This window comes from Bicyclus anynana, chromosome 5, assembly GCF_947172395.1.
Source record: "Bicyclus anynana chromosome 5, ilBicAnyn1.1, whole genome shotgun sequence".
Lineage (NCBI taxonomy): Eukaryota > Metazoa > Arthropoda > Insecta > Lepidoptera > Nymphalidae > Bicyclus > Bicyclus anynana.
Window position 1 is genome coordinate 3,145,079 of NC_069087.1, and position 13,784 is coordinate 3,158,862.

The window sequence follows — 13,784 nt, forward strand, 5'->3', positions numbered from 1 at the left end:
TATATGTCCAGGTGATGGATCTATCAGAAGAGAAGGCGATAGAGCACTTCAGGCTGAAGTTCGACCAGGCGGTGACCAGCTCGTGGACGGCGTCAGTCAACTGGGCGTTCCACAACATGGACAAGAACAACTGACAGTGACCCGTGAGCAGGCGCCTCAAGCGCCAGCCCACCAGCAAGCACGCGCCGCAGACGCTGTGAGCGACCACACTTATGTCTAACGTGATGTAGTGTTAGGGAACAATTTTGATACTTGACCATTTTGATTACTTTTGCGAAGCTTTTATTTTTTTGTGCTAAACTTCAAGTCAGCTCTAACCACAAGGCCTATGAATTATAAGCCTGGCAAATGAAAGTGTGACCTGAAAAACATACGCGATTTTTGATGTCGGTTAAAAAACGCAGCAAATTCAAAAAATCTGCATGTGGTTACACTACACAATGTTTTGATCAGAGATATAATATCAGATAATGAAATGAAAAACTATTATCAAAACACTTTTTCCTGCTATAGTTATTGATGCAGATTTTTTAATTTTCTGCATTTTTAGGTATCGCTTTTCTTTACCAAAGTCTACAATAGGTGCGCCGTTCGGCGTTTTGCCAGATTCAAAGTTTGGCACGTACATATTCGTGCTTATCTTAGGCCTACTGCACATCGGTATAACTCAAATTTTCAGGTTGTCATGGTAACACTCATCAACTTCCCAACTACAGGCTGCTACTGAGGATTTCTTGGAAATAAGAAAAGCTTAGTATTTCGTAGCCCTTACCAGGACTCAAACTTAGTAAATAATATTTAGTATCAACCTTCGAGTTTAATAAAATTATAATTAGGTAAAGGTATAGAAGGTTATTTGTGTCATTTATGTGGCAAAGTAGACCTTAGCCAAATATGTGTACATTATAACATAGTTATTATCTTTATTCCCTAGGCCTGTATTATTAATCAACACGCATGAAAGTTAAAGACAGTTTTTTTATTTGGTCAAGTATCAAAATTATTTTGGTTGACTATAACACAGTGACTGTCAGTGTTCGAGTTTGAAAGTGAACTTTACGTAGGAATAAATTAAAATTTAAAATTGAATGGACTCTTACGAGCGATTTCGGAAACTTCATCACAGATCGACAAGTGCTGTTTAGACTCTATTACTATACGCTTAAGGCTTATTATCGATTAGGTTAACCGAGTTGAGGCTTGGAAGGGATATTTCGTGTATATGCAAAGCTCAAAGGTCAATATTAATTGTTTAAATGAAAGTCATTAATTAAAATAAGAACAATTTATTCTAATGTATGTTTGATATGTAAGGGGTGTTCCATTTCCTATAAAGCGTCTACACACGTGCCAACTTACTAATACTTAAGTCGACAGCGAAGTTTGCACTGTCTATTATAATTGATTAGTTCGCCGTCGATTTAATTGTTGTAATTTTATAGTAAAGTATGTTTCAACATGTTGGCACATCTGTAGATGTTCATTTAACCTTTAATTCTATTATTGCTTACAATTATTATATATAAATTGAAAATTATAATGTATGCCTTTCATGTAATAATAATAATATAATATTATGTATATAATATATAATACTATTAAACATTTGGAATTATTACGTAACTTTCATATACATATATAGATCCTTTGTAATGCAAGTTATTTAAGCCAAAAATATACAATCAGTAGGTATAATTGTAATTATAAAAATAATTATAATTTCAGTCATATAGCAGAAAATTTGATATCTATAGGAATTTTGTAAAATTATAAACATGATTACCGGGGGTGCCGTGTATACAAGTTGATTTTTTTTTATTTATTACTAGTTGACGGAAGAAAATGTCCTACTTGATGTTAAGTGATAACCATATATTATAACAGTATCATGTTTTACTCTAGCTCGGAGTAGACACAATACCCTGCCGCTTTATCCTTATTAGTATTTTTACATATTTTTTTTTTAAATATTTGCCATATCTTATAAGAGTGATATATATTTTTTTTTATTATTTACAAGTTAGCCCTTGACTACAATCTCATCTGATGGTAAGTGATGATGCAACCTTTGAAACCGAAAGACGTCGAAGTTGTTTGACAAAGGGAAAAAACATTGAAAACAGGGAAAATATGAATCTTCCTCAACTAGAAAGACATACACGGTTATTCAGAATGATTCCATAATTTTATTATTTTTTTTAAACAAACAACACAATTTCCGAAGATTTTATACTATTAGATATGTCACTAGCACGTCGAAACTGAGGCGTACAAAGGTGGTTAATTGTCTTAATTTAATTAAGACGCATTGTAAACAACGAATGTTGTATAAACAAATAATACCTAAATATTGTCTACAATGTCGAGTTGTGTGTTCAGGAAGTGTAAAAAATTTATATACATGAATATATAATGTAAGTTAAAACAAAATTGTGCATGTGTGTGGTTAAGTAACTAAATTCGGATCATGTTTTGCTGTGATTTTGTAGGCACGTAACATATCTACTAGTATAAAATCTTTGCCAATGGCCATGATTTATAATTTGAATAAAAAGTTCAGTTGAGTTTTGATTGTAGCAGTATTATATCGTAGAATTTAGGTTTTTTTATATAAATTATTTCAGGCTACCTCTTGGTGTACTGAATTGTACCAGTCCTTATTTGTTTGTGGTTAGTTTCATACTAGTTTTAAGTTATTCATGCTGATGACTTTTCTGCTTATTCAAAAAATAAAAGTCCATCCTATAAGGACAATTTGAATTAAACTGCTTTGATTTAAATAGTTGTATTTTGTGATTACGAGCTGATTAATTTGGTACGAGATATAATTTCAATTGAAACAGCATTAAGCTATATATAGATTTTTGCAATTTGATACAAAGAATAAATGATTAATTTGGTACGATATATAATTTCGAATGAAACATACATATATTTGTTTATGAGTCTGCGAGCTGCAAGTTTCTAGAAAATAATAGCCAATTTGATACAAAATAAGATTTCGAATTAAACTGCAGTTATCTAAATATATTATGTATATATTATAGTTAATTAAAGCGGTTACTTCGAGATGAAACGGTAATAGTTAATTCGATACGAAATATAATTTCTGATTAAACTAAAATAATCTAAATATATTATGTATGTACGAGTATACAATTAGATAAAGCAGTTCTTTGCGAGCTAATACAGAAATAACTAATTAGATACGAAATATGATTTCAAAATAAATTGCATTACTCACTATAACATACTAGTACAATGTATTCAATTGAAGTTGTTACATTCTGGAATAAAATTTATTTCTGTATGAAATATGATAAGTAACTGTCTATTAATTGTATAATGTATCACACAATTGTAAATTAGTAGAAAACTTTAATAAAAGAATTAACACTTTTTATATAATTTCAGTACGCTTAGTACGCTCCCAATATAAATATACAAATTAATCTATATCGTAAAATAGACTTTATTGTATAGTATACGCCAAACTTCGAGTCCATTCTACACGATGCATACGCCTAGTGTACTAAAACAAATCTCAGTCGAAGTATAATAGCTACTCATTTCGATGTGTTTAAATTTCAGAGTGGACTAGACGTATGGCGCATACTGTAGAGTCCTTTTCATGAAAACGGTCCCGCAGCAAAAGTCTTACACAAATGACAATCAGACCGCCATTTCCAAATGACAATGAGCGCCAATTAGACATTAGCGCTGCGTTTGGGGGACTTCTTTCATGAAAAGGAATATACATGAATTAATAATGGAGCTTCCAGTTAGCAATAAAAATAGTTCTTATGAGCGACTCTATTATATGAGCCGTTAGAATCATTTTGCTCTGATAATAGTCAATGCAACTTCGTAAAGAGCATTATTGGTGGAACTGTATGTATGTATGAACACAACCGAATTCATTCGTAATTTTACAACTACGATTAAATTAAATTAATAGAATAATAACAGTAAATATATTAAAATAAAGTTATAAATAAGTACTATTATTAAATATTGCGCATGTTAATTACTTGTAATATTATATATATAATCTTTATAAATACATTTCTCTTGTATAAATTGTAGTTGATTGCAAATACCATATATATTAGTAATTAAATAAATAATAAGCGTCTATTGCATTCACAGAAGAAAAAATACATCTTAAGCTTACATGCCGACATCTCTGACTTGTTATTATTATGGTCTAAGATCCGGCATTAATAATATGTACCCTCATCTGTTATTCATTAGTATGCTATGAAATAAATATTAGATAATGTTCACAGTGACATATTGCAAATAGTTTGCCCAGTTTAATTGCGGTCAAACACATTTTTCATACATAATCTGGAAAACTATGAACTAGAACAAAGGCAACCTAATACAGAATAAATTAAACTTTCACTTGGCATATTAGACGACTAAATAACTGACGAGAGAGACTAAATAACTGACTATAGATAACATTACTTAACTAAATAAATTAAAAAAATAATAATAATCATTTAATACAATTTAACTCGGCGACCTATGTGCAATGTCTCAATGTAAACATTTTCTATCATTTATATCTTATCCTAATCAAATAACAGATGAGGTTATATATTTCTTTTACCGGATCTTGTACTATTATAAAATTATGTCTCACGTATGTAGGTATCACAAATAAACGTTAAGTAACTTCGCAAACTTAAAATGGAGGCTATGAGGGTTTAAATAACGCACCTTTTAAAAATATTATTCCATTAAACTATTGTAACATGTGCATTATTATGTATATCATTTTTATTCCAGTGTAATTTGCGGAATATGATTAACCAACTGCCAGCTTTAGAAAGACAACACTGTAAATTAATATTTAATGTCTGCAATGAGAAATTATAAAGCTTGTCACATAAAATGAACACTGATCTTACCGCGCGTTTTATATTGAAAAAACATTATCAATGTCTTTTTTGAGTGAGCAAAGAAAATACTGTAAAACCTTTTGGATTAAGCGGTGAATGGAACAAATTATATGGCGAAATTTCGACTTCAGTTTGAATGTTAACTATATAATTGTTAAATGTATTTGTTAACTCTTCTTGTGCATACGCATTTAGTTTGGATAAATGACGATAAAATCTAATTTTGTAGACTACCAAAGAGAAAGAAAGGTGTGGATAAAAACTTGTTATTTTTGTGCACACTCATTACACGGGTAACAAACTAAAGGGGTTGCTAAAAAAATTAAACCACTCATCCCCATGTCAAAGAAATTGTACCAAGCGTTATACATCTTCATTTCTCTTACATACTAGTGTAAATTTTCTCACTCTTTCTTTTTGAAGTATTTGTTCCTTTTACGTGACGCTAGTTACAGTTATTATTATTAATCCTTAACTTCGTCTCCTTGCGAGCGATCGAGGACAGTATATATGTGTTTAAATACTTTATTATGTAAATTTGTGTATTCATGCAATGTTATATGGAGTTATGAATGAATGATTATACATATTATTATTGTATATTATGATAAGTGTAGATAGACCCGCACTGTTCGCAAATCGTTTTGGTTTTTGTATGAATTATTATAATATTTGTATGAATATAGCATAGAATTAGTAGCGCGAGCGGGTATGTCTACACGTACCTTTAGGCTTAATAATAATTTAAGGTTCATAAAACATCGCAATTCTATATCCAATAGTTCCTTTGTATGTGTCATTTGTAATCGAGTAAAGAAAGAATGCATAATCATTTAAATAAATATTGTATAAAAGTAATTTACCGAATAAGGGTCGGTCCAGACATATCTGAGTCGCGAATGTCCGGGACACCGCAGCCGTGACGTATGAGTATGTCAGGGACGTGTCTTATCTGTGCTAACGAAAGGGAAATGGATTTAAGTGATCTCAGTTTTGGTTTCGGTGTTACACAGTATTGTCGGTTGTCTTTAATAAATGTTATTAGTGTCCTGCGGTTCTGTAGGAATATAGTAAAAGTAAGTTACTCAGTTATAACATCAGCTATCCACCAGCCTAAGTTATGTTATAAACGGTCCAGCCGTTTCAGAGTGTATTAGAGAAACAGACGAACTTTTAAAAATATTTTGATTACTGTTTATTTGAAATTACAAACAGACATTATTTCAATTTTATTTATCTGTATATAGATACGTACTTTATTTAAAGCGAAAGTATGCATTCTGCTATTTTTACAAACCGAGTTTGAAATGCCCGGTATTGCTCTAGTATTGTAACCGAACTTGCTCTTAGCTACCGAAAATGCTCGTGCCCTGACAGAGTGTGGATACCCTGACTGATCACACCGGTCAGGGTATCCATGCTGTACAAGCAAACATTTCACGGTCCCTTACTAATCACCGGTATGTCTGGATAGACCATAATTATTTGCTTATCTCAAATATATTTTTTTTTAAATAAACAATTTACATACTTAACACTTTGCTTTTTTTTCAATGTATCGTCTAAGTCAACGATACTTTATACTAGAGCGACATCACGCTTCACATCACAATGTATTTTGAATTTACTTTTTTTTATTGACCCACGGTAGGTAATTCAACAAAATAATAGATAGGTATTACATATTATAGTATTACCTACGTAAGAACCAAAATATTAACAAAAAAAATGTTAATATTTCATCAACATTGGTGCAGTCTTTTGAAAATGTCATCAATCATCCTAAAATATTAATTCTTTGATAACATAAAATATCTAATATAGGTAATACATCATTTTTGTACAAATCGAATAAAATTTTTGTATTGATCATTGAATAACAATTATTAAGCATTTTTATAGTGGCATTGAAAATTGTTATTAGAATTCTAAAGTTAATACAGATCGTCAAAAATCTTGATCCATAAAATTACAATCAATGATTATCTCTGGCCTTTAAGAATATCTTAAGTAAATCGGTACGTGTTATTTAATTATTTGGAATAATAAAACAAATATTCAATGACCTCAAATAAATGCGTACGTAAAATCAATGAAAATAAGGGTTCCGTTTTTGTACTACGTACGTTCGGAACCCTAAAAAGAGGGTATTTGGTTGTGTCAGGGTTGCAGTTTCAGTCTGGACGGAACTTATCAGGCATTCTCGAGATGTTTGCTGTACAATATTCAATAGTAGAATCGACAATGTTTTAGATATATAATTTTATGCAACTATAGGAGAAATTTGTCGACTTGACTTGGTAGGTAAGTACTTACACTTTTAACAATTCTTTAAAATACATAAACAATACAGACCCAAAGTAATAGTATAGCCTGTGTAATAGGAAGAAAGCTGATTTTATCAATTATAAATTTATATAATACGTACGTATAAATACTTATATAATGTATAAATACACCCACACGCTGAAAATTCGAACCCATGGCCGTGGATGCAGAAAGCAGGGACACTATTTACTGCGCCACGCGGTCATCAATTATGATGGGAGGTCAACATAAGTAGGTATAGTAGGTAATATCTTTATCAACCCATATTCGTCTCACTGCTGATTCTCCTCAGAATAAGAGGGGTTAGGCCAATAGTCCACCACGTTGGCCCAATGCGGATTGGCAGACTTCACACACGCAGAGAATTAAGAAAATTCTCTGGTTTGAGACACGTCATATTTAATTTCATAAAAATGCACACAACTGAAAAGTTGGAGGTGCATGCCCCGAACCTGATTCGAACCCACACCCTCCGGAATCAGAGGTAGAGGTCATATCCACTGCGCTATCACGGCTCGGTAGGTATTATACACCTATATATAATTATTTATTGAACAAATTAATAATTATACATAGGTGTATAAGTACTTTACTGAATTAAAATTTAGCAGAATACTCAATATAAGTACATGTAAGTATATACGAGTAGGTTCCTAAGTTGCGTAATAAATAACTTATTAAATTAGGTAGGTAACCCATTTTATATCAACGGACAACGGTTATTACATGACTAATATAGATTTTTAGACGAAACTTCTCAACGGACGGTATGAATTGATAGAAATTTCGGTGGAGGAATTTATTGAAATGAGCATATTACATTATCTTTAATCAACGCTCGATATTGAGGTTGTATCAAGGCGAACTGGTTTTTTTGTATGGACTTGGAAACCAGATAACGTGACGAGACCAAGTCACGTAGGTGCACGGCCCCCTATGCCATATATTATCTTTATCTTATAAAGTTTGCATTTAAAAGTAATAAAATAATATACCAATATCTTTCGTTCTGAGCTCATTTTGGACATAAAAATGGTGTAACCCACTGAAATGTACCTACTTATGTATCTATTTGTACCGCGTTAAATTTTTAATTTTCCACCCAAATAAACTGACTATACACAGGAGATTTTGAAAACTGGGCTCTTTCTGAACCCTGTAGATAAGAGTTGTTTGCAGTCGGAATGAAAGTGTGAACCACCAGTTTCGATTTGCTCTACGATAACGTTTTTTTATAACTCTACTAGCTGACGCCGCGCGGTTCACCCGTGTGGTTCCCGTTCCCGTAGAAATACGGGGATATAATATAGCCTATAGCCTTCCTCGATAAATGGGCTATCTGACACTGAAAGAATTTTTCAATTGGACCAGTAGTTCCTGAGATATAGCGCGTTCAATCAAACAAACTCTTCAGCTTTATAATATTAGTACCTATAGATATAGTTTGCGTTTCGAATTCGTCTCTATGTCTCTTCATCTATATAATCACGTTAGAGAGCGAAGAATTAAGATTCTGTCGATTTATAAAACTCTGAACTTTGAACGCGTAGGAGTTTATTACTGAAAATCAAACTTCTATAGCTTAATTAATCCCGCCAATGCAAATACAACGTGGTTTAAAAATCTTAATTTTTAAAGAATGGATTTTTATGGAGAAAAATGGCCGAGTAAATAAGAAATATTTACATACCCAGTACCTACCTAAGTACTTATTATTAGTTAGTTATTTATTACCAGTGGTATAAATAGGGCGGTGCCACCGGTGCCTAGGCACAGAGCGTAGACTCGCGGGAGCGCAAGAATAGACAGAATTAAGCATCAGAATGGGCAACGCATTTGTAGTAGTGAACCTGCGTTTGAGTTTTAGTGAGTGAGACACAGTGGGTGGTATGATAGGCAAAGGGTCTACTTAAATAGGGCGCAGTTATAGAAGCTCGCACAGGGCGCGTAAAAGGCTATTTACGGCACTGGTTATTACTATCTACTAAAAGTATATTAAGTTAAGTCGTAACATCACTTGACACATTCCTACTTTAGCAGAAGCTTTCACACAAGCTAAAGCTTAATCCAATACTTATTTATAGCCAATACATCAGAATATACCTGTACCTACTTATCTAAAATTCTAAACTTAGCAGAAGGTACCTGTATCTACTGGGTCATACACCTGCTTAACTAATTAAGAGCGGCGTGTATACGAAGCCTTATGAATCCTAGATACGTCACTCAAATTGTAACCACTAAGTACTTACTACCACACTTGCTATTGTGTTTCTGGGCTTTTTATAACAATATTTGACAGCACACAGCAGCAACTGATGACCGTTTAAACCTCAAGAGCTCCATGTTTAAAGTAACCGAACTGAACATAGAGATGTCATTGGAAAAGAAAGGGATTCAATTGTCATAGATTTTCTGTATTTAGTTATAAACAAAATATTCACAGCAAAAAATGAAAAATAATCCTTCGGCTACTTATGATATTTATACCTAACATAGCAGCACTTCGTAGGACATAGGTACAAAGAGAACGATCATCTGTCGTCGATGTCAAAGTCGATTCAGGTGGACTCAGATTCTTTTCATTATGTCAGCCAAGATCTTTATTATGTGAATGAGTTGCCTGCCGTTAGCGCTGCAAACTCATGAACTTATTGGATGGTCAGTGGCTGACATTAGTTATCTCATTTTTACTGCGGTTAATAATACCTACTAGTAGGTAACTATCGTCTTGGTTCGATTCGTAGAAAGAAAGTACAATTGAACATTTCAAAACCCAACTTTAATATAATAAACTCCTGCAACAAGGCAGTCACTTAATGCACTATAAAACACATTTACCTAACTAAAAGTCTTGCCCTTATTTCGTCTGTCTTCTTATCAAGTTACCTGTTTAACATTGACAAACATACGCTGCATTTGAACATGTACCTAGTTACTACTTAGGTATTTAGTGAATTAAGGTGAAACGCTTGTTTCTTTTATCATTGTCAGACTATTTTAATGGCCCACTACTGGACAAGGAAAGGGCATCCCCTCCTCTCTCATCTCTCAGGAACTCACACCATGCTGCTCTAAAGCGTGTAGGGGGTCAAGCTTTGTAATGATCGTTATTAGACGTTAATGACAAGAACCGGTCCTTATTGATAAGGACCGGTCCTAATCATCATCATCCTTCTAATAGTGATGCTTGCTGTCGCCTAAGCGTGCTCTCGAAATGTTAAGAAATAAACTAAACAAGTTATAAGAGTAGCATCAACTTCCTAACTCCAGGCTTCATTGGAAAAAAGAAAATCTCAATGGACTTATACATAGAACCTTGTGATCTTAAAGCACATAGTAACCATTGAACTTGCGGTAGTCTTTGCTTCTTTAGCGAGTCCATATTTATGCATAGAAAGAGGATTATTCAGAGATTGTCAAGCTTCTCGTATCTCGTAAAGAGTACGTTAATAAATAATTAACAATAACGATAGTATATATTATATTAGGTAGGTATAATATAATAATATGTGACTCCACTCTGTACCTAATGATCGACTGATCGATGACTCGTACTTAGCTAGATGTAGTTATCATAGGTTTCTATTTTAAAGTAATAGTATACCTACTACACGAAATATTAATTTCACCTTAACAGTTTGTTTGTATTCATATAAGTTTGTGCAGAATAAGGTGTAACCTGACTAACGATTTTTAGTTTTATAACTTTACTTTGGCAATGACTGTTACTGGCGCGCAATGGGTTCTAACATCATTGGTTCTAAACCATAGGGCATAAAGTCAAAATCTAAATATACGATAACATAAAATCGAAGCCAAAGGTACATAAGGTACAAAAGGTATATATGTATGTCTTTGCTATAGACTTAAAGGAGCTTATTTTTGAATCAAATAAACAGATTTATATAAGTAGCTTTTCTTTTCTGTGAAGTATGAAAGATCATACGAGTAGATATTATATATATGTATAGGTTTTGTTTCATTAAGATAGATTTCTCCTATAGAAAAGTTGCTTTCCATGCTTGAAGTATTTATTAACTTTGTGTTGTTCTTGTTGTTGTGGTCTAGGTTTGTCCAAGTGGACGTGGTCGTGAGCGTCGTCTAATGAAATATAATTAAACTAATCGATCATTAAAAATATTCAAGATATGTCGAACAAGCTTCAGGTTTCATTATAATTTATAGGGACCCTATTCGCATCAACGTCGCGACTTTCATATAATTATTTAATAGCCTACGACTTTTTGTCGCACGTCTCGTCGTCTATGTGAACTTTCATACGGAGATTTTAACGAAGCGCGACCGCGTGGCCGCAGCGCAGTCCCTTTCGTATCGTCTGGTAATACGCATTGCCTCGCGCGCCGTCCCATCCTGTCGTTGAAACAGTCGCGCGTGCTTCAAAAAACTTTCAAATTCCAAATATCGTGAACATGTTTAGTTCTAAATCGTTAGTTTAATTATTAAGTGTTTAGACTGAATTATTGTGTTTTTACATTAGCAAAATGACTGCCGGATCCGAAGAACACGAACCTCTAATATCTTCATCGGTGGATAATCAACGTGTTACTTACAACAACTCGCCAAATGTACGTATCAAATAATATAATTTTTCTATACATATTAAAAAGATACGCGCGAAAAAACTTCTTGCAGTAGGATAAAAAAGGATTTACATAAGTACATACATAATATACCTTAAAATAGCACAAAGGTTTATAGGCTAGACTAAAATCGAAAGATTCTAGTTCTACTCTCAATCATTAGAATATTTGTTTACCTACTACGAAACTTAGTTCAAAAAATGACGTGTTAAAAACATGTCTAAATTATTATAAAATTAAAAGAAAATGTAGGTAGCTTCGTAATCTTTGTCAATTTCGACAAGCACGTTACGTTTGAATTTCGCAGCCTGGGAAACATTTAAAGAATTTAGGACTCTAGTATCTACCTATATTTTCTATTCACATCCGTGATCAGTTTTATAGCCCTGCTGGTCTTGCTATAAGTAAATAGGTAGGTATATTATTTTATACATGTAGATATATGATTTTTTCCGAAAAAGATATTTTGATTAATTTTAAACCAAGTCCATTTTCTGGATTCAGTTTCTTTAGGACTCTCACTAAAATTATGATATCTACATTAAAATATATCTAATAGGTTTTAAAATATTTCGTAAAAAACTATTTTTACTTATATTTATTTATAGCTATTTACAGCTACCAAAATAACCTACCCAGATATTAAAATACTTATTTTAATTTTAAAAGACTTTTAATCCGAAATATCTTTACTTTATATTACGAAACGATCTCTACAATATCTCTACATGAGACCTACAATTGGAACCGGTTGAAATATTCGTCCCATGGAGACAGTAGGTAGGTTTTTATTTATGGTTCTCATGTTATATAATATAAATACAAAATATATGCCACGGATCAACACCGAGAACTCGTGAGTTCGATCCCCGTCCGTTGGAGTATCATACTACAAAGAATTGGACCAAACCGCTCAGTAATCGTCCTTGAGAAAACTGTTGGTTACGTCCCTTAACTGTACAGATCAAGGAATTCACTGTAAATAAACGGATATAGGATTTCTTTTTAATTTCTCTATAATCTATAGCGACCCGGGGTTGAGATGTTAGCTAATTGCTAATAAATATAGTTTTTGTAAAATAAATAGGCAACAAATACGTGTAATCTTCGTCTATTTGCTTATTCCTTAGAAATAGTATATTTTCTTTAAGCGTACTTATTATATTTTTTTTAACTTAAATCTGAAAAATGCTACAAGACACATAGAGGTATATTAGTATTTGTTTAACCCTAGGTGTAACATCTAATATCTTAGAGTCGGGGTTAAGTAGGTACCCGGCAATGATGTAAGATAAAAAAAAGGTAGAATATGGTATACCACATTCGATGTTTACAAGTGGCACACATAAATTATTTCAGCTGCGTTGTCAACGGCGCGATGACAGTGTATCGACTGAGTTCATGTTTGCTAAGTAGCATATTAACGTGTCACTTGCGGCCCGCGTATAACCTATCTTCCTCTTATCTCTTCTAATCTCTCTCAGAATGAGATGGGTTAGGCCAATAGTCCACCACGCTGCCCAATGCGGATTGGCAGACTTCGCACACGTAGAGAATTAAGAAAATTGTCAGGTGTGCAGGTTTCCTCACGATGTGTTTCCTTTACCGTCTGAGTACGTAATATTAACTTCTTAAAATGCACTTAACTGAAAAGTTGGCGGTGCATTGAACCTACGCCCTCCGAATCGAAGGCATAGTCATAGCCACTGGGCTATACGGCACGATGTGTATAAGCCTGAGAAAAAATAAATTTATACAGAAACAGCCTTACTTCACGTCATTTGATTTACATTTGGCTCAGCGTATAGGTACATTGATTTATATATCAGATACAAGCTCTTGGAAAATAGATATGCCTATTAACTTTGTATATTAAGTAGGTAGATATGTCTAGGTGTGATAATATCATTCCATTTCCGTAGTTATTATCTTAATGTATTCA

General features: G+C 32.9%; 2 protein-coding genes across 2 annotated transcripts in view; both read left to right on the forward strand.

Annotated features, from left to right (window-relative positions):
* LOC112054112 (phosphatidylinositol 4,5-bisphosphate 3-kinase catalytic subunit delta isoform) overlaps positions 1-6,445 on the forward strand; it is a 35,989-nt gene extending 29,544 nt beyond the window's left edge. The window contains exon 20 of the mRNA XM_052881558.1: positions 12-6,445. Coding sequence (XP_052737518.1) covers positions 12-134 — 123 coding nt within the window. The 3' untranslated portion in view covers positions 135-6,445. The remainder of the gene's footprint in view (positions 1-11) is intronic.
* Positions 6,446-11,552: 5,107 nt separating this feature from the next.
* Positions 11,553-13,784, forward strand: part of LOC112054632 (protein white) — a 36,071-nt gene continuing 33,839 nt past the window's right edge. The window contains exon 1 of the mRNA XM_024094485.2: positions 11,553-11,827. Coding sequence (XP_023950253.1) covers positions 11,744-11,827 — 84 coding nt within the window. The 5' untranslated portion in view covers positions 11,553-11,743. The remainder of the gene's footprint in view (positions 11,828-13,784) is intronic.